Here is a 21289-nt window from a genome sequence, read left to right as displayed (position 1 = left end):
TGAGATGCCTGTTTATGACTATGCTAACCCTCTCTGAATTCTTCAAAATCTTAAATTGTGGTGATAAATTTCCTAATCAAACCCTTGTTTAAAAACAAGCTCCTCCTGTGAGGACAAGGAACACAACTTCGGTATTTTACAGCACTGTTTGAGTTCCACACGTGACAGAGATGTTCAAGAAATGCTGGCCAGTTGACTGGTTCCACTCCCAGAACACAAAGCCATTTCATGTCTCTGCCATCAAATGGAAGGCATTTAATGCAGCTGCTGTCACTTATACCTCCCCACCTTTTAAAATATTTATTGAGGTATAATTTACATACCATACAAATTACCCATTTAAAGTAGACAATTGGATTTTTTTAAATAAACTCATCAAGTTCTACAACCACCACCACAGTCTACTTTGAGGATGTTTTCCCCCCAAAAGAAATCTTACTAGCATTCCCTATTACACATCCAAAATCATACCCTCAACCCCACCCTACCTTCTGTTTTTACAGACTTGTTAATTCTGGTTATTTCCTATAAGTGGGATTGTACATCATGTCATCTTTGTGACTGGCTCCTGTCACTAGCCATAATTATTTTGAGATTTGTCCACGTTGTATCAATAATTCATTCATTTGTTGTGGGAAGTATTCCATTGTGTGGATATGCCACAGTTTATCCTCTTGACTGCTGATGGGCATTTGAGTTGTTCACAGGTTTTGACTATTGTAAATGAAGTTGCTTTGCATATTTGTGTACAAGTCTTTGCGTGGATGTTTGCTTTCATTTCTCTTAGATAAATGCATAGGAATGGAATTGCTGGAACATGGGGCAATTCTATGTTTAACATTTTGAAAAACTGCCAAACTGTTTTCCAAATTGGTTGCACCATTTTACTGTCCTACCAGGAATGTATTAGGGTTCCAACTTCTCCAGATCCTTACCAACACTTTTTTGTGTCTATATTTTTTATTAGAGCCATGCTAGTGGGTGTGAAATGGTATCTCTGTGATTTTGATCTGCATTTTTCTTTAAAAATATTTTTTTGCATGTATTTATTTTTGAGAGACATAGAGAGACAATGTGAGCAGGGGAGGGGCAGAGAGAGAGGGAGACACAGAATCAAAAGCAGGCTCCAGCCTCCAAGCTGTCAGCACAGAGCCGGATGAGGGGCTCGAACTGACTAACCCATGAGATCATGACGTGAGCTGAAGTCGGACGCTTAACCGACTGAGCCACCCAGGTGCCCCTTGATTTGCATTTTTCTAATGACTAATGATGCTGACCAAATTTAGATGTGTTTATTGGCCACTTATACAGCCTCTTTGGAGAAATATTTATTCAAATCTTTTCCCTAGTTTTATATTTGGGCTGTGTTTTTATTATTGAGTCCTAAGGCTTGTGTGTGTGTATATATATATACACACATATTTATATATTTATTTTATATATTTTTTATTTTTACATATTTATTTATATATTTTATTTATTTTTATATTTATATAAGAATAATTTATATATTTATAAATTATATAAATTATATAATATATGTTATATAATTTATATAATATATAATTTACATATTTATTTATATATTATATATTTATAAATAATTTAAATTTATTTATACAAATAAATTTATAAATAATAAATTTATTTATAATATAAATAAATATATTTATATTTATATAAGAATAATTTATATATTTTATTTATATTTTATTTATATATTTAATTTATATATATATGTGTATATATATATATATATATATATATATATATATCTCCTGGATATAAATCTCTTATCAGATATATGATTTACAAATATTTTCTCCCACTCTGTGTACTTTTAACTTTCTTGATGGTATTTTTATGTTTGCAGCACAAAAGTTTTTCCCTGGAATAAGACGAAATTTGTATGTTTCTTTTGTCACTTCTGCTCTTGGTGTTTTATCTAAGACACTACTGCCCAGCCCAAGATACAAAGATTTACTCCTATGTTTTTCTTCTCTAACTTTATTCTTTTTCAAAATTATTTTTGCTATTTAGAGTTGCATGATATTCCGTATGAATTTCAGAATGCGTTTTTATATTTCTGCAAAAAAATGTCATTGGGATTTTGATAGGGATTGCACTGAATGCGTAGATCATTTTAGGTAGCATTGTCACTTATAATATTAAGTCTTCCAGTCCATGAACACAGAATGTATTTCCATTTATATTTGTCTTGTTTAATTTCTGCCAGCAACATCTTACAGTTTTCAGTGTATAAACCTTTGGCCTCCTTGATTAAGTTTAGTCCTAAATAGTTTATTCTTTTTAATGCTATTATAAATGGAATTTTTAAATTTCCTTTTTGGATTCTTCATTCTTTCTTCTTTTCTAAATTAGGCACCTATAGCTATCACTTTCCTTTAAGCTGTAACTGCTCTAGCTGTATCCTGTAAGTTCTGGTAACTCGTGATTTTGCCTCTATCCATCTTAAAGTATTTTCTAATTTTCCTTGTGATGTTTTTCTTTTTTTTTTTAATATATGAAATTTATTGTCAAATTGGTTTCCATACAACACCCAGTGCTCATCCCAAAAGGTGCCCTCCTCAATACCCATCACCCACCCTCCCCTCCCTCCCATCCCCCATCAACCCTCAGTTTGTTCTCAGTTTTTAACAGTCTCTTATGCTTTGGCTCTCTCCCACTCTAACCTCTTTTTTTTTTTTTCCTTCTCCTCCCCCATGGGTTTCTGTTAAGTTTCTCAGGATCCACATAAGAGTGAAACCATATGGTATCTGTCTTTCTCTGTATGGCTTATTTCACTTAGCATCACACTCTCCAGTTCCATCCACGTTGCTACAAAAGGCCATATTTCATTCTTTCTCATTGCCACGTAGTATTCCATTGTGTATATAAACCACAATTTCTTTATCCATTCATCAGTTGATGGACATTTAGGCTCTTTCCATAATTTGGCTATTGTTGAGAGTGCTGCTATAAACATTGGGGTACAAGTGCCCCTATGCATCAGTACTCCTGTATCCCTTGGATAAATTCCTAGCAGTGCTATTGCTGGGTCATAGGGTAGGTCTATTTTTAATTTTCTGAGGAACCTCCACACTGCTTTCCAGAGTGGCTGCACCAATTTGCATTCCCACCAACAGTGCAAGAGGGTTCCCGTTTCTCCACATCCTCTCCAGCATCTATAGTCTCCTGATTTGTTCATTTTGGCCACTCTGACTGGCGTGAGGTGATATCTGAGTGTGGTTTTGATTTGTATTTCCCTGATAAGGAGCGACGTTGAACATCTTTTCATGTGCCTGTTGGCCATCCGGATGTCTTCTTTAGAGAAGTGTCTATTCGTGTTTTCTGCCCATTTCTTCACTGGGTTATTTGTTTTTCAGGTGTGGAGTTTGGTGAGCTGTTTATAGATTTTGGATACTAGCCCTTTGTCCGATATGTCATTTGCGAATATCTTTTCCCATTCCGTTGGTTGCCTTTTAGTTTTGTTGGTTGTTTCCTTTGCTGTGCAGAAGCTTTTTATCTTCATAAGGTCCCAGTAATTCACTTTTGCTTTTAATTCCCTTGCCTTTGGGGATGTGTCGAGTAAGAGATTGCTACGGCTGAGGTCAGAGAGGTCTTTTCCTGCTTTCTCCTCTAAGGTTTTGATGGTTTCCTGTCTCCCTTGTGATGTTTTTCTTGATCTATTGTTTATTTAAAAGTGTGTTGCTTAAAAAAATAAACGTATGTTATTTAATTTCTACATATTTAATGAATTTCTCAAATGTCCTTCAGTCATTGATTTTTTAATTCCATTTTAATTGAAGAACATACGTTGTATGATTTCAATCCTTTTACATTAAAAAATTTTTTTAATATTTATTGTTGAGAGAGACAGAATGCAAAGGGAGGAAGGGCAGAGAGAGAGAGACACACGCACAGAATCTGAAGCAGGCTCTAGGCTCTGAGCTGTCAGCACAGAGCCCAACACAGGGCTCGAACTCAAAACTGTGGGATCATGACCTGAGTTGAAGTCAGACACTTAACCAACTGAGCAACCCAGGCCCCCCAATCCTTTTACATTTTTCATGCTGGTTTTATGCAACATGTGGTCTATTCTGGAAAATATTTCATACGCACTTGAGAAGAATGTGCATTCTACTTTTGTTTGGAGTAACACTCTATAGATGTCTATTATGTCTAAATAGTTTACGGTGCTATTCTTGTTAATCTTTTGCCTAGTTATTTTATCAATTAAAGTCTGATATTGAAGTCTCCAACTGTTATTATTAAATTGTTTATTTATCCCTTTAATTCTGCCTATTTCTGCTTCCTGTACTTTGGGTCTTGGTTAGTAAGTACATATGTATTTGTGATTGTTATATTATCTGGATGGATCAACCTTTTTTTTAATTTATTAAAAAAAATTTTTTTAATATTTATTTATTTTTGACAGAGAGACAGAGACAAAGCATGAGCGAGGAAGGGGCAGAGAGAGAGAGAGAGAGAGACAGGATCTGAAGCAGTCTCCAGGCTCTGAGCTGTCAGCACAGAGCCCGACACAGGGCTCAAACTCACAGACTGAGAGATCATGACCTGAGCCAAAGTGAAATGCTCAACTGACTGAGCCACCCAGGTGCCCCAGGATGGATCAACCTTTTTACCATTATAAAATGTCCCTCTTTATTTTTTATCCATTCTGACAATTTCTGCTTTAGATGATATCTGCCACTTTCTTATTTTCTTTATGTGTCATATTTTTTTGTGCCTCTGCCCCTCCTTCCTGGCATTTAGAATATTTTCTAGCATGACATTTTAATTCCTTTAGTGCTTTTTTTTTAACCATATTTTCTTAGCTGTTTTCTTAAGTGCTTACAATACTCAGCTTACCAGGATCTGCTTCAGATTTATATGATTTTAATTTAGTGAGACATAAAAACTTTACTTCAATATAGCTCTATACTTCCTTTTTTGTGCTATTAATTTTTTGTGTCTATAAATATTACAAACCCATCAACACATTGTTATAATTATTATTTTATACAATTTTATATTTTTTTAAAAGTTGAGAGAAATATATATTTAGAGTTAGTTATATTAACCTTATTATTTACCATTTCTGATTCTCTTCATTTCCTTTTATGGATTTGAATTATCATCTGGTAAGGTCCAATATGGCTTCATTCCCAATCAATCATCTTTTGTGCTCTACACAACCCACATCTGATGTCACTATTCTGGGTCTCCACTGCCCTCAGGAAATGTCCAGGCTAAGGCCCATCCTGGCCCTAGTCTGCTTCCAGAACGATCTCTTCCATGTCCCAGCATATACCCTGTGATTTTTCTGAGATTCTTACACTCACAATACACACCCTCTCTGATTATTTGCCTTTTTGCATGTTGTCCTTACCAGCCTCACCAGGCTCCTTCCAGCTTACTCTTCAGAGTCTCCCTCAGGTATCACATTAGCCATGCAGCCTTCTTTAAGTTTCTCCAGGCAGCAGGCACCCCTGACACTAGTGATTCCCACATTTTTGCATCATGGTCTGTTTATTTCTCAGTATCCCTGGTTCCCCAGGATTCTCCCTTTTGCCCCAGGCAGGGTTGAGTGTTCCTCTCAGAGTTTGTCCCCAACTCTGACCACTTTTGGGTTCAGTCCCTGGCTGCACTGGTGTTGCTGTTATTGTTGCCATTGATGCTGTTGCTGCTGCTGTTGTTGGCTGATCTGTCTCTCCCGCTAGACTTGTAGTCTAGTGGACAAAATGTCTTGGCCCTTCCAGAACCCCAGTTACAGGGACTGCACAGAGCAGCTGCTCAGCAAACTCTTGAGTAAAAACTGTAAAGTTGGAGAAATTTGTCTCTCCTATTATAAAAATAACATCTATAATAATAAAATAGCTATGTATGAAGTGCTCACCACATCCTCTGTACCTTATATACACTATTTAAACCTAAAAGGATGCAGGTAGTACTGTCTTTGTTCTACAGGATCCTTATGAGGCTCAGAACAGCAATCTGCTCAAGCTATACTTGCGTAAGTATGGTATGGCATAACTGGTGGCATTTAAATCTGGATGAGGTCTTTCTGACTCCCAATCTCTGTGTGTACAAACATTATAGAATGTTCACGTTTTGTGAACATTATAGAATCCCCAGGAGACTGGCACAGTGAGTCTTCATATCCTCATATTACCACAGAGGCCCTGCAAGCATCGGTGACTAGCTCTAGATCACAGGTGAGCTGATGATGGCAGTAACCAGGATAATTAGTAGTAGTGTCTGTGTTGGTGATGTCACTCTGCTCTTCATGTGGCCCACAAAATGCTGGACTCTGACCTGAAGCTTTGCAGGTACACTCGAGGCCCACGGCCTGCTTTGTTCCAATTTCTTGGACCAGAGACAGCATGAAGCCGCCCATCCAAACCCTGGCAGTAGATCCTGTTCCTGGCAGGGTGAGGGTAGCCTGTTCACCTTAGACTTAGCCAAAGAGGTTTCCCCAAGCTGAAGGAACTGCTCCCAGGCTCTGTTGGGGCACACTATTGCCCACATTTCCTAGTTGTCCATCTCATAGAGAAGAGTGTGGCTTTCCTTTTTCTGAAAAAAACATAGCTGCCCAAGAAACAACACTGCACAATCCCCTAATGTAAATTAGAGCTAGGTGAGGCGCCTGCACAGGCTCTTCTCCCAACAACTGAAATAATGATCCACATACCAGCTGCGCATCAGCCGCCCATGGTGGGCAGACGATGTCTATCACCACTTATGGATGCATCCTGCTTTGTGTCCTCGCTGCTCTGCCTTTCCCGGATCACTCCTCCCTCCTCAACCTGCCACCCTACTACAGGCAAGGGAAAGGTGTGTGTTGACCTCTGGTCATGGAGAAACTATCCCTTCCCAGTTACAGGCAGTACTTGTCCTTCTCCAAGTGCAAACATGTCTGCACTTTAATACCAGTCAGTACACCTCACTTTCGATTAGTGCCATACACAGTGCACAAACCTGGAGAATGCCACATCTCATTGTACCTTCCCAGAGCTCTGAGTGGGGGACTTACCAGGGTGGCTACTCCAGTTTTGCACCAGAACAGACCTATTAATAGGGCTTATAGCGGATCTGCAGGCATGGCAGCCCCAGGTCCTAGCCGAGGCAGGGCCTGCACCTGGGGGCTCTGAGGCCACTGTGCAGGCTGCATGGTGGGGCCTGGAGCACATCACACCCTGCACAGGGAGTTTTCTTCTTCTGATACAGAAGCACATACATGACAAAGGCCGTGTATGACCTCAGAATGTCATCAGAAAGGGTCTCACTGGAAAGCCTAAATTGCTGGGGGCTGCCCAATATGCAGAAAAGTGGGGGTTTTGAAGTTGGATCTTGTTCCATTATTTCCTTGTTCCCCCATCACCACTCTGCTCACCACCCCTGAATTTTAACTCTTGCACCTACAAAATGAGGCCTCTGTTATGAGAAACACCTGCTTGCCTGCTGCCACATCACCCCTCTTAGAGGCTCTGACGTTCCTATGGTCTGTCCCCGCTACCCATTGGTGGTGTGTTTTACTTACTCTGTGACTTGTGTTAGGACACATGCAGCTGGGCCGGAGGGAGCCTGTGTGTTCTGAGACAGGCACTGGGCAAATTTGGGGGGATTTGGAGTTGGGAGGTGTGGGTGATAGACAAGTTGGAGGGGGTCCCAGGACCTGGCTCATTGGAGGAGCATAAAGCCAGTCCCCAGAGAAAAACAATCCTTGAATGTTGTGGCCCAGCCACTGCCTGTGTCAACAGCTCTCTGGGCAGACTCCAGACCATAGGGGTCACCAGAAGTGCCTCCTGCCTGAAATGCCCTGAGAGGTGACTCAATTTGCATGAAGAAGGATACAGCACACACTCAGTCAACATGCCTCTTGCTCTATCTATCAGACACAAAAACATGCTGACTACACACGCTTCTAGTAAGAGGTGATATGAATAGCTCTGGGGACTGGGGCAAGGAGCTTCTGTGGGACTTTGGGGGAATCTGTTTCTTCTTGCCAGGGAGGCTTGCCCAACTGTCTTTGTGTGTCACTTTGAGGATGTCTTGGAAGAATGCATTCCAGGATCCTTCGAGAACCCTCAATGGGCTAGATTGGCCTGATCTAGGAGTTATAAGGCCCCCAAATGGGGCGGGGGGGCTTGAATTGGGGTCTCCCAGGGAGGTCACACACTATGTTTCCTGATCATATGTGACGTTTACAACTATCCTATTTCCTCAATGCAAAGATGCCACTAAGTTAATGACAACTTTTGAGAAGGAAGAATAAATCACTTTTAAACGTACACATCAAGTATAAGTGCATCTTGATTTCAAAAGTATTAAGCAATTTTTTTAAAGTGTACCTTAAACTCAAGGAAAGGTGGGACGTTACAGTGCCTCTCCTAGGTTATTTGAAGTGAATCTCCTTCAGGTTCTGTGAAGAAAGGTGACCTGGGCCAGCCCTCTGGGGTGTACCCCAGGAGGAGGTGGCTGTTGTGCTTGTACCTAGCAGCTAGGGTCCTGGGGCCCCAGTCAGGGCTGCCTCTGTGGACAGGAAAGGGAATGGACCTCTGTATAGGGTACGGAAAACTTCCACACATCCCAAAGTCTCCTTGCCCTGCCCATTTCTGTGATTTTCTGACATGACACTAAACACTCAACAGGGTGTCCTCTCTACAAACCCCTATGAGGAGCCAAAGCTCCCCGAGACCCCTAACACTCTCTTGTTAACTCTTTGGGGTGGGGGCTCCACCAGGTAGGCACTGTGTCCATTTTAGAGAGGAACAAACATGCTCTGAGATGCTGCTCTGCTAAAGACCACACTGAATGGAGGTATAAGAGCCAGAATCCAGGCCACTGGACCCGCAGGGAGATGCTTCTGGGCTGGGGCTGCCAAGTCCCCCTCACTGTGGTCCCACTGAAGCCTACCCACTATGGGTAGTGTCTGACACCTTATCCCACTAACATGGACAACCCGCCTATCCCCTAGGACCTAGGTCTTAGTGACCTGGAGTGAAGGGCCATGTTACCAGTCCCTTCACTGAAACATGTACAGAACCTCTACTTCACTCAAAGCTCCATGCTGGGCACTTGAGGGAAGGAAACAGAAACAGTGGCCCTGGTCCTTAGGAGCTTGCAACCCAGAGCAGGGGTCTTAACTCACCATCCACAGGCTTTGTGGGCCTCTGAAATTGGAAGCAGAAGGTCCATGTACACAAAAGCATGCAGAGTTCATATGAATCCTCAAGCAGCATGACGGTTCATATATATCCTCTACTGAATTCTCAAAAGTTGCTGTCCTTATAATTCAAGAGTGTTCAGAATCACTTACCAGGGGCTTGCAGCTGGCCAGACTGCATCCTACTCATAGCTTAGTCTCCTTAGCACAGGGCCTGGGATCAAAGAGGACTTGGCAAATTCTATGTGTTGGAATGAATGAACTGAACTTTGGGGTTCAAATCAGTATAACAGGCTAGAGTGTAGGATGCTTTAGATCTGATCCTGGCCTAAGGGAGTCACTGCCCATTCAGGGGCAGTTGCCGAGGGCAGCCCTGAAAGACAGCAGTGGTCAGGGGGACAGTTTGCCCCAGAGGACACTGCCTCACACAAATACCATCACGCTGCAAATACAGCCCCACTCCTACTTCAGAGACTGGGGCCTTCAGTGCCAGTCCACTGCCCCCAATGTCCCACATCCACGTCTCTTTTTCCTTTGAGTTAAGGAGTTCCTGCTCCCCACAGGGCCTGTCCCATACCTGTGGTCTGCACATGGCCAGTCAGCTTCACTCAGAGGTGACCTGCCATACATGTCTGCCCACAGAATTCCCTGTCCAGACACTCAGCTCCTACCCTGTTCTGAGACAGGGTTGCGGAAGAGCCTGTGGGGAAGGTAAGAGGCTGGCCTAGGGAGGTAGAATAGGGTAAGAGGCACCAGGTTGCACACAGGGGTGGGGCCACATTAGCTGCCCCTTCATGGAGCTGTCTTCCCAGTGCCCATCTCCTCCACACCTTACTCATCACCCTCCAGCTAGAGGCCACACCTTCTCCACCTTCTCTAAGCCAGTGTTTTTTCTCCAGTGAACCCTCACCTGACATTTTACAAACTCTAGAACTCACAGACAGAGAAGGGACTGGAGTAGACACAGGAATGGACAGAATATCAATGTGTTCCCACCTTGGGAACTAGACTAGACTTGGGCTCTAGTCCTTGGGAACACTCAAGGTTTCTAGGCCAGGTATTTTACAAATGTGAGCACATAAACTTTGACAACCACTTTTCAGAGACATCATCAGCCCATTTTACAGGTCTGAAGACTGTGGATTTGGATAATTAAGTCACACCAAATATGTAGTTAGGACATTGTGGTGTCCCTAAGTCCACCATGGTAATCAACATCTCCTCTGTCTTGCAGCTTCTGCAAGACAGGTAAAAAGTAGATATTAAAGGACAGAGACAGGGTGCACAGCTGCCCCTGGTGAGATTTGGCTTAGGCACTGAGCAACATGTGGATGGCCTGCAATGCTGGGCAAGGCCAGATTCTTGAGTGGGGAAGAAAGAACCCGCTGGAAAGTGGAGTTGGCTTAGCAGGGGGCAGGAGGAGGAAGTGGTGGTGGAAAGAGCATGGAGCACCAACTCTGCTGGACTCAGCAAGTCAGGAATATATGTGGGTTCTTAGCCATGGTACACAGCACAATCACCCTAGGGCTTTTCTTAGAATATCTGTTGGGTCCCCTCTGTAGTAACCATGGTCAGGAGGAGTCTCGCCATGTATTTGTAGATAAAGTTCTCTAGGGGCTGGATATGTACTCTACTCGTTTCCAAATGAGCAAGAAAGACAACAGTAGCCACAGTATGCAGGAGCTGGCTGGTGTCACAGCTAGGCCCTGCTATCATCCTATGGTACATGAACAGTGTTACAGAACATCACTTTTAGGCAGAACATCACTTTACTCTGGGATAGTGATGGAGAAACACAAGAAGAAGCCCCTGTCATATTCCTGCTGGGCACAGACAGCACGTGCTTATTGTCCAGCTCACAAAGACTAACAGCTCCATGCTGGCTACTCTGAATGATAGTTGCTGCTTTACCAGTCCCAGATATAGCCTCAGACTTGTTGTCCCTCCTGCTGGGCAAGATTTCTTAAGTCGCTCAATCACAGAATTGCCCCTGCTTCCTTCCCACATCCAGGGGAGAGCAAAGCCCTGCTTCCTTAAATCTCTCCAAACCCTCCTCACCAGGCCCAAATGCTACAGCCAGTCCTTCTAACACCACCTCACAGAGATGCAAGGAGGCATTTGCATACTTTCAGGAGTGAGGCCTCAGATGACCAAGTACCCCAGGTGGGCACAGCGCCCAGGCCTTACACCTCTCACAGAACCAGCCAGAAATGACACATCATCAACAATGCACAGACATGCATGTCCTAAGGATCTCTTCTGCTGAGCACACAGCTGAGGAAGCCAGAATCACCTTGTCTCTTTTTTAGGCAGGGTCTCCATGCTCTCACTAACCAGCATGGTCTCTGTGCATGTGGCACCCAGAAAGGGCCTTGTTTTCAGAGTAGGAAGAGTATTCTGAGAGGCTCTGGCCAGGAGACCTTGGGCCGGTTCTGCCAGGGTAGGAGGTAGCTGATAGGTACAACTGCACTCACTGAAAGTATGACTGGATGGTTTCCCACATGAGTACAAAGCATGAAACTATCACCACACTCAAAACAACGTATGCCTCCACCACCTCCTGTCCCTCTGTCATCCCACCCTCCTGCCCCCACCTGCCCTGAACCCTGTCCCCAGGCACCACTGATGAGTTTGCTTGTCACTAGAGACTCATTAGTGTCTGGAATTTCAGATAAATGCAATTATACAGCATTGTGACTTCTTACACTTAGCCTAGCTCTCTGGAGAGTGACCCAGGCTGGTGAGTGCACCAGCAGCTCATTTTCTCTGTTGCTGCATGGTATTCCATGGTGTGGATGGACCACCACTTAGCTGTTTCCCATTTTCTCACAAGCCTCAATGTCCACATGGAGGAAAACACTCCCAGGACCCTGGCTTTTCCCATCTTCTGTGTGGACCATTCTGAGGTGAGTTTCTAATAGTGTTCTCCTCTTGAACACAGACTTTGTCCCTATATCAGGAACTGTAGCCCATGGCATCAGCATAAATAGCACCATTACAACCCAGTAACAAGACATGGGTTTCCATTTAATTCTGCTGGCTATAAGAAAAAAAAACCGTTTGTTTTGGGGAAGAAAAATATAAGGAGATAACTAATAGTTGTTGAGTTCTCACTCTGAGCTGCCTGAGTCCCATGCTTTCCCATGCTTTCACTATCCCAGCTAACTTCCACAACACCCCTGAGATGGACAGGTTCACATGAAGGAGCACTGAGCAATGTGAGAGAGCTGGTCCATGCTGGGGCTCCATGGGCCCACCACCAACACAAGGGGACCCAGGAGGAGGGGCAGGTGCCACAGCAGGTCAGCAGGTGGCTTCCAGACCCAGAACTTGCTCCAAGAAGATCCCTTCTCAAGCTCACAGGCAAAATGTGGTCAAGGAGAGATCAATCAGCCTACTTGGTACAAACACAGATGATGCTCAAGGCACAACAAGCCGGCCTGGGTGGGATGGGTCTGTAGTGGCATCTTAATGGGGCTTACCCACACTCACTACAGTTAACATGGTGGTGTCTGCTGGGCAAGGAAGTATATGCTCCCTGCCTCAGTTATAACAGGGTGGTGTGAGGGCTCGAGGGCAATGCATGGTCTGACCTCAGCTTCTCTTTAGTCCAGCGAAGCCTCAAGAATGGCCCTGCTCTGATGGACTGTGCAGGTAGCTCCAGGGTCTATAGTACAGCAATTCTCAGTGAGGCTGCCCAATGGAGTCACCCATTGGTGATTAGGGCCCTGCCCTGAATTCTGCCTCACTTGGTCTGGGTATAGCCAGTGGTTCTGACATGCAACTGTGGCTGAGGAAGACTACAGCTTCAGGTAATCAGGCTGGTTTTTGCATTAGGGTTTGTGGCATGCCACACATCAGAGTAAGATGGAAAAACTGGGGATTTGAGGGAAGAGGAAACTATACTGTGTGGTTATGGGGTCTTCTAAGGACAGTGAAAACCAGAAATAGCTGGAAGAAGACCCTTAATAAAGGTACATCTAAATGAACATATGTGTGGAGGCGTGAGAGACAATTATAAGCCAGTGAACTCCTGTAGCTCAGGAGGCTGAGCTGCAGCATAGAGAAGGGGCCCGAAGGGGGTGGGGAGGCATCCAGGGAAGACATACTGAAGGTGACACTGCATCCTGAGAGACAGATGGGGCAAGGAAGCTCCAAGAGGCTGGTGCAGTGAGGAGGCACCCTGATGCAGGGCACCCTGTGAGTGTGCGGGAGCCTCCAACCAATGACCTGTGATATACCTGTGGGTCACCAGATGAGAGGGTGGAGGGCCTCACAGGCAGCACCACCCATACCCCCAAAGGGTTCAGACTAAGTAACTCAGGAGGGTTCAGTAGCCAGGCATGGGGCCAGAACCAGCAATATCACTTAAACCTCACATCCTTACAACTGGCAAGGGAGAGACTGCCCACTGTAGATATGTAAAAACCACAAAAGGATTCCCAAAAGAGCACAAGCATGCCACCCAGTTCCACCATGCAGGAGAAGCAAACAAAACATTCAGGCTCAGTAAGCCCCACATGAGACCAAGAGTAAATTCAAACCCTCCCTTGGGTTATCAAACGGTGCCTGGAATCTCACAGTTGGCTGAGTCTGCAGCAAGTAGTAGAGTGTTGTCACTGCCTACAGCTAAGGGGAGGCCAGGCACCCAGAGTTGGGGAGGCTGGGCCACCCCATGCCTGGACAGTAGGGCTAGGCTCACTTGAGTTTGGAGAGAAGGTTGCAAGAGTTCATGTCTCCAGAACCACCCACCCTGCCTGCCTACTCAGGACCTCTGGATTAAGAGGCCCTCTCACTGGCTGAGGTCTTCTGCAGTTAATTCACAGGCTACACTCACACTTCCAAAGACACACTATGCTTCAACCCCTAGCCCTTCCCTCTCAGAGTCTACAGTGTAGGGGGAGAAAACAGGACCCAGAATACGGAAGTACTCAAAGAATCTGTTGAATGGCTGAGTGGAGGTGATCTTGTCATAGTTGCCTCCCAAGTTGGCAGAGATAGCAGAGTGAGGGGCTAGAATAAAAGGTGGGAACCATGCCCCAAGGCCTCTGACTTATGGCCACAGCTGAGGATCATGACGGACAGAGTGAGAGAGCAGGCCCCAGGGAGGAGAACAGCCCTGGGTCTCTGAGTGGTGGCCGGGAGACAGCAGCCCTGGGGAGGTACTGACAGCCTCCTGGCAGGCAGCTGGTCCCCATACCTGGTCTGTCCTGTCCATCTACCCTCTCCTTTCTGCCATCCTGTGGGACAAGCTTCTTTAAGACTCAAAGGGAAGGCCTCTCCATGACCTCTCATAGGATAGGGTCTCTGTGGCCTCAGGTACCTGCTCTGACCTTTACCCAGAAAAGTTCAAACATGTGGGTGACCCACTAGCAAATGTCCCCAGGCACCTGGGGCTTACACTCCCTCATCCCCAAAGCTGGGAGGCTGAGTGAGTCCTGGTGGAACTTTCCCTTAACTGCATGCCATGAGGGGGTGTTTTCTGCTTTCCTGCCCAGCATTTGAACAGCAGCCATGATTGGGAGGAAGGAGGGGATCCTAAGAGAATTCAGACACTGGGGCCTGTCCATGTCAAAAATAGAGAGAGCAGATATCCTCTCTTCCTACTTTTCAAACGGCAGCTCAGCTAACCTCCAGCCAGGACCTTGGATCTTGAGGACAAAGCTAAAAGTCTACAAGAGGGAGCTAGACAGTATCCTTAGTAAGGAGCCAGTAAAGTGTCCCCCAGGAGCATCCTAAGCAGCTGGCCCACCTAGAAGGACCTAATGTGCTTTGCCTCTCTGGATCCCTGTGAGCTACCCTGCACCCTGCCAAGACAGTTACTTTTTTTCACTTGACTGCAGTCCATTTCTGTCTTTTGCAACCAAGAGACTTCAGTAGTAAAGAAGTTGGTGCCAAGATGATTTTAGATAACAGACCTGTCAGGAAAGGGGAAAAGAGTGTCTGAGATTGGTTATTACACCCAATTGATGCCAAAGTCAGTGAAAGTATATTGGGAATTAAGTTATGGAACTCTGGCATCTCATTGCATGCATGGCAAACCTCTAATTAAATCAGCTGTGGCCAAATGTCCAGTAGGGGCTTTTGGGGGGAAAAGTGACTCTTACGACAAAACCTGAGAAAAAGGCACAAAGAACTCAAGTACTATGGGGTGTACTTCTTGCTTCTAACTGTTCTGGCCAGCTTAAAGAGAGAATAACAAAGTCAAGTCTCTGAGCTCCCAGGGACTGGCTATGACAGTGTCTCTTCTCTCTGCAATCACAGGCCTGAGACATCCCTAAACCAAAGCAGTCTGAGTCCATCTATCTGTGGGTTGTTGAATTAAAAAGGCAGCTGAACGGATTGTTTCCCTGCTCCTTGAGTGAAAGAGTGTCATTTAGGAAAAAATGGGAACCCTGGTCCTAGGAGTGGGGCTCTGTGAGGGAATTCATAAACCCATGCAGTCCTTGCTTCTCTCTCTGGCTGCTTCAAGAGCCTGTTCGCCCCTATTCTGGAAACTGAGCCCACCTCTCCTCATGTCTACCCCTTTCCCTTTCCCTGCCTGCCCTGCCCTGACTCAAAGTAGAGTCAGATCTCAGCATGGCCACGGGAACCAATCAAAGTCAAACTATGGAGGAAAGGGCTCATGTTTCAGAAAATTATGATTTTGCTAACATGTACTGGAAAGAAGCTGAGGGGGTGGGTAGAAATGGATACTGGGATTATCTGACCAAGGAGGTAAGGAAAACATTCTGGGTTGGGATGAATATGTTGATATGGGAATGACCACCCATTTTGGAGTCAATGTACCAGCTCCAAAAGTCAGCCTGTGTTCCAGTAGGTGGTGTGTTGGTTAACTAAACCAACCCATGAAATGAAACTAAAAAGCCAGAAAGTCCTTGAAGGAAACCAAATATCTGAAGGAATAGAATGTTGGAATGGATTTATCAAGAGCAACCTGCTTACCATCCCCTAACTATGTCCCCTGGAGGATCAAAAAGACATGCCCTACCTCCAAGGCACGAAAAACTACTTTGGCAAAAAGAATGTCAACATCTCGGAAAACTGCCATAAACACTGTTCTCTACCAGCTTGCAATGCTGATGAGAGATGCTAGTTTGGGTGGAATTCTACAGATGGGATGGCAGGAGCTGGCATGACAAGGAAGAGAAGCAGTATTTAAGTGCCAGAAGCCAAAGTAATATCAGAATTTTTTGATGCCAGGGGTTCTTTGTCATTGAATAATCAATCATGGGGCTGCCAGAACTAAAATGGATGAGCAACACCAATAGGATCCTATTGTACTTGTGTAATATTGATAAAAAAAAATGTTAAAAAGAATTAAACTAGGTCTGGTAAACAGAAGGCTCCATGAGTGCCTAGAACAGTGTCTGGCAGATAGTAGGTGTTCAATAAATGTTCACTGATTAAACTCCACTTGCCTGATTCCACTCCTCTTGACTGATTCTCAGACTTGAAGCAATAGATCCAAAGTTTCTTCAATGAGGCGTAGTTACTTGTAAAATCATCCTAAGCACATACTGTGAGTCTTTTAAAGGCTCGTATACAGAAAAACACCTAGACTTCAGGGAATACTGAACACTGGCTCATAGCTAACACTAATTCCTGGAAGTTCAGGAAGCTCACCACCAGGAATGAGGGCCCATAAGAGGTAGGAGGCATGCCAGGTCATAAATGGGGACTTGCTGTACATCCAGCCTGTTAGCCCACTGGGATCCTGAATCTGTCCTATGGTGATTCCCCAGTTCCTGGGGGATCAACCCAGTTCCTGGGGGATTCCCCAGTTCCTGGGGGATCATAGTGAGTCCCTGGGAGCTCAGAGACATGCTCAGTTCCTGATAGAAACTCCACCCTGGTTCATTCATCCATTATGTGGAGACTTTCGTGGTAGAGAATGCTTACCAGAAGCCTCTGGAACACCCTCTCTCCTCCAAAATAGGGCATCATAAGCAATATTTAACATCTGGTGGGTAACGAATCTCCAACCAGGGGTGGAGATCTCTACTGCATCCCTACTCAACTTCCCAGCTTGGTTTGCGCAGAATACATGAGACCTTAAAGAATGTCGGTGTGCTGTTTTAGGCTTAATTGTGACCGGTCTATGTTGTCCTACAAATGATCTTCTTAAATGGACCAAATCTATTACACTCCTCGGCCAATGATTTGGTGAAAACTGTGCTTGTGTGTGCATGTGTGAGTGTGTATGTTTCCCGTCTTAACATATAGGAATAACAGAAGTAGGTTGCTTTCCTCAAGACAGGGACAGCAACAAAACTTCACCACCTGTCTCAGGGCTTCAGTAGCTCCCTGATTCTGTGTCACTATTTAGTTAGAAGAAACCCTGACCTTTATACCCCAAAGGACCTTATGCTGGTCAACTACATCATACTGACAGGACTTAAAGAACAGCAAGTGGCAAGGTACCCTACTGTGCACCAGAGTGTGGGACCTAAATTCCGTGAAAACAGAAGGACCCTCCACTTTGGTGAAGGCTCCAGGCAGGCAGTAGAGGTGGACAGTTGTGTGGAACATTTTGGAACAGCCCTTTAAAAATAAGAGAGGAGCACCTGGGTGGCTTAGTTGGTTAAGTGTCTAACTCTTGATTTTGGTTCAGGTCATGATCTCACGGTTCATGAGATTGAGCCCCTTGTTGGGCTCCAGGCTGACAGCATGCAGAATCCACTTGGGATTCTCTCTCTCCCTTTGTCTCTGCCCCTCCCCTGCTCATGCACATGTGCACACTGTCTCTTTCTCTCTCAAAATAAATAAATTAACATTAAAAAAAATAAAAGCAGGGCACCTGGGTGGTTCAGTCGGTTAAGCTTCTGACTTCAGCTCAGGTCATGATCTCGTGGTTCATGTCTGTGCTGACAGCTCAGAGCCTGGGGCTGCTTCGGATTCTGTGTCTCCCTCTCTCTCTCCCTGCCCCTCCCCTGCTCACACTCTGTCTCTCTCTCTCTCAAAAATAAATAATAAACATTAAACAATTAAAAACAATTAAGAAAAATAAAAAGCAAAAGACATGTTGCTAGACATTGGCCCCCTACCATGAAGGAAGATTTCACAATGCTTGGTGGGCCTGTGGAGTTTTGAGGCAACATATTTCCTCCTTGGGTATGCTTCTCCCATTCATTTGCTGAGTGATCCCAAAGGCAGTGAGCTTTGTGTGGGACCCACCCAAGTGCAGAGTCCACCTCTGCACTGTGAGGTGTCACACCCTGTGGACCCCATAGCATAAGAGTGCCCACAGCAGAACTGGATGCTGTGTAGAGTCTGGAGCAAGCCTTACTTGGGGCCTGGGGTTTGAGGGACTGTTTTTGCCCTGGGCCTTGGTGGAGCCTATCTGTGTCTCAGCTACCAGAGTCTGACTGGGACCCAAGGATCTGAGTTTCCTAGGACAAAGCAGTGTTCTTGATCAACCAACAACCAAGTCAGTTACCCATCAAGACAGGCCCAGGCCCAGGAGGGATCAGGAGGTGACTTGAGCAAGTGGTTCCCTTCACTTCCTGCACCTGTGGCCTTATAGAGCATTCTTTGTGACCAGTGTCTGAGGAAGAACATGTGTGAACTGTGTTTACAGGTGGCTCTGCAAGATATACCTGCACAGCCAGAAGTGGACTGTAATGGTATTCAGGGCCCCTCCCAAGGGTGGCTCTGAAGGACAGTAGAAAGAGAGATCCTCTGAGAGGTACATCTGATCGTCGTCATATGTGTATAGACAGAGGCCTGAAGTGTCTCAGCACCTCCAGGGACCTGAGGATAGGCATGGGGTCTGGGGACAAGGAGAGGTAGAAAGCCTTCTCGGAACAGGTTGGGAATGTGAGATAGTGTGTCCCTTAGAACACCTTCCCAAAGGTCCCCCTTCCAAGGAGGGTCCCAGTCAGCAGATGGGCAAGGCAGTTGCCCTGAGATATCTAGGGACCTCTTCCCCAGCCACACCTGTCTGCTCCGTGAGTTTCTGGGTCCACTAGGCTTCTCAGATTCTGCCTGGCCAACTCCCCTCCAGGTGACCTACTGCTGCCGCTGCATGGACGGGAAGGAACATGGTCCCAGGTTCACCTTTTTATAAGAACATGTATATTCTGTAATAAGATCCTTCCATCCACTCTGGAAGATGTGGAATTATCACCCACATTTTTGAAATGGGAAAATAAAACACCAAAGCAGTTAAATGACTGTCCCAAGACTGTATACCCTGTCAGTGACAGAATCAGACTTCAAAGAGGGCATCTGTGTGCTCAGAACCACAACTCTGATACCAGCCGGGCTCCTATGTTCTTCTGAGGCATCTCCTGCAGTCACTAACAGAAGTGAGTACCCTGCAAGCTGAAAGACTCCATCCCTCTTCCCTGCTAAGTTTATAAACAAGTCATTATCCCTGGGGATGAGTCCACACTGGCTGAGGAACAGGCTGAGGGGAGTACTCCCGCAGGTCCAGCTCTGGGTCATCTAGCCTGCTGCTTTCCCCAGAGCTCTCAGAGTCAGAGAATTGAACCTGTCCCTTTAGTCTGCACCCTGAGGACAAAGTGGCTTCTGGCTAAGCAGGGCTGCTTAGCCAGCACCCCCTCCCCTCCACCACGGACAGCCCCACTGTCTGCTCTGGGTCCACTCACAGCCCCCCACTCCTTGGGCTGTCACTCTGGCAGGACAGAGTGGCTTCCCTGCTAAGCAGGGCCACTGCCCCCACCACGGACTGCCCCACTGTCTGCCTTGGGTCCACTCACAGCTGCTCCCTCCGTGGGCTGTAGCTCTGGCAGTACTTCCCTGCTTCTTTTGTACGCAGTTGCTTTGGCAGTCAGAGCCAACCCCACCCTGCCTCCCTCCCACCCACCTCCCACCTTGCTCACCTGGGGAGGTGGAGCTTGGCAATCTGCAGATGCCCCCTGCTCCCCCATCTGACAGTGCCCTGGAGCCTACTGCTCACTTTGGGGCCCCCACTGGGGGCAGGGGAGGTAGAGGTACCCCAGATAAGTGGGTTCCCATGGGCCATTTGTGAACAGTCCGGGACTTTGGGCCTGGGGAGAGTCAGGTTCCTGTTCCCCTCCTCCTGCTTAGACACACCTTCCTCAAAATGGTGCCCCAACTTTGTTGGTCCCCTCCCTCGTACCCTTGGGAACCCTCAGCCGAGGTAATAACAATATCAAACACTTCTGGGCGCCCACTAGCTGAGGCACAAGCCAGTGCTTCCTGGAATCGGCCGTCCTGCGCCGAGGGGCCTAGGCTGCCGAGTGCCCCGCGTGCCGAAGGCCAGTAGGTGCCCAGGAGGCCGGCACCCGGCGGTCGCCCTCGCCGAGGACGGTCCAGGCAAGCCTCCGACACAGTGCCTCTCCTTCCCTGTGGTTGGGGCAGCCACACTCTCTGAACACCGGTCGGCACGTTGGAAAGCTGGGGGCGGCCAGGCGCGCCCAGGGTGCCTGCACCCACCCGGTGCCCAGCAGCCAACCCAGGGCGCAGCGCGGCGCTCCCGCTCTCCCCGCGCGCGACCGGACGCCGCCTCTCACCTTGAAGAAGCTCCGGAGGAAGTGCACGACGCTGAGCATGGTGGCCCCGCGGAGCCGGGGCCCCGGAGCCCGCCGGCAGGACCCGCAGCCGAGCGACCGAACCTGCACTCCCGGAACGCCAGCCCCCGCCCCGCCCCGGCGCTCGCCCCGGGCCGGCAGACACGCCCCGCCTCCCGCGCCCGGCCACTCCGGGCACTTGCGGGTCTCCCGGGACGCTCCCGGGCGCCCGCCCCGCCCGCTCCCGTCCCGAGACTAGGAGCCATCGGCGGCGACGCGGCTCAGGGGCCCCAGGGAACAGCCCCACCGCCCCTCCCGCGGGGTTCCTGCCCTTGCGGGGAGCCTCGGAGCGCTCTCTAAGAAGGAGCGGGCGAACTGGCGCCGTGCGCTTCTGCCCCGACGCGGCACAAGTTGCGCGTCGCGCCGAGTCCCGGGCCTGTACGCCATACCCTCGTCTTGAGACTTTGCCCCCACTCCCGGGCAGGGGAGGCCTCTCTTTCTGCCTGAGAGCTTTGCTTTTCAGTCTTTGAGAGCCTGCATTTGCCTGAGGTTCTCATTTACCATGTGAGGAAACTGAGTCCCAGACAGGCTCAGCAACATGTGTGAGCTCACGTATCTGACG

At 46.9% G+C, this 21289-nt stretch overlaps 1 protein-coding gene across 5 annotated transcripts in view; it reads right to left on the bottom strand.

The window, feature by feature from the left end:
- The window catches only part of ARHGEF4 (Rho guanine nucleotide exchange factor 4), a 269255-nt gene extending 248467 nt beyond the window's left edge, over positions 1 to 20788 (bottom strand). For all 5 annotated transcript variants that reach the window (XM_019837885.3, XM_023259188.2, XM_011285191.4 and 2 more), the window contains exon 1: positions 20671 to 20788. In XM_019837885.3, coding sequence (XP_019693444.3) covers positions 20671 to 20709 — 39 coding nt within the window. In that variant the 5' untranslated portion in view covers positions 20710 to 20788. The remainder of the gene's footprint in view (positions 1 to 20670) is intronic.
- Positions 20789 to 21289: the final 501 nt, after the last annotated feature.

The sequence above is a fragment of the Felis catus genome, chromosome C1 (assembly GCF_018350175.1).
Source record: "Felis catus isolate Fca126 chromosome C1, F.catus_Fca126_mat1.0, whole genome shotgun sequence".
NCBI classification, from domain to species: Eukaryota; Metazoa; Chordata; class Mammalia; order Carnivora; family Felidae; genus Felis; species Felis catus.
Note: the sequence above shows the minus strand (reverse complement) of the source record. Positions and strands in the feature narration are given on the sequence as shown.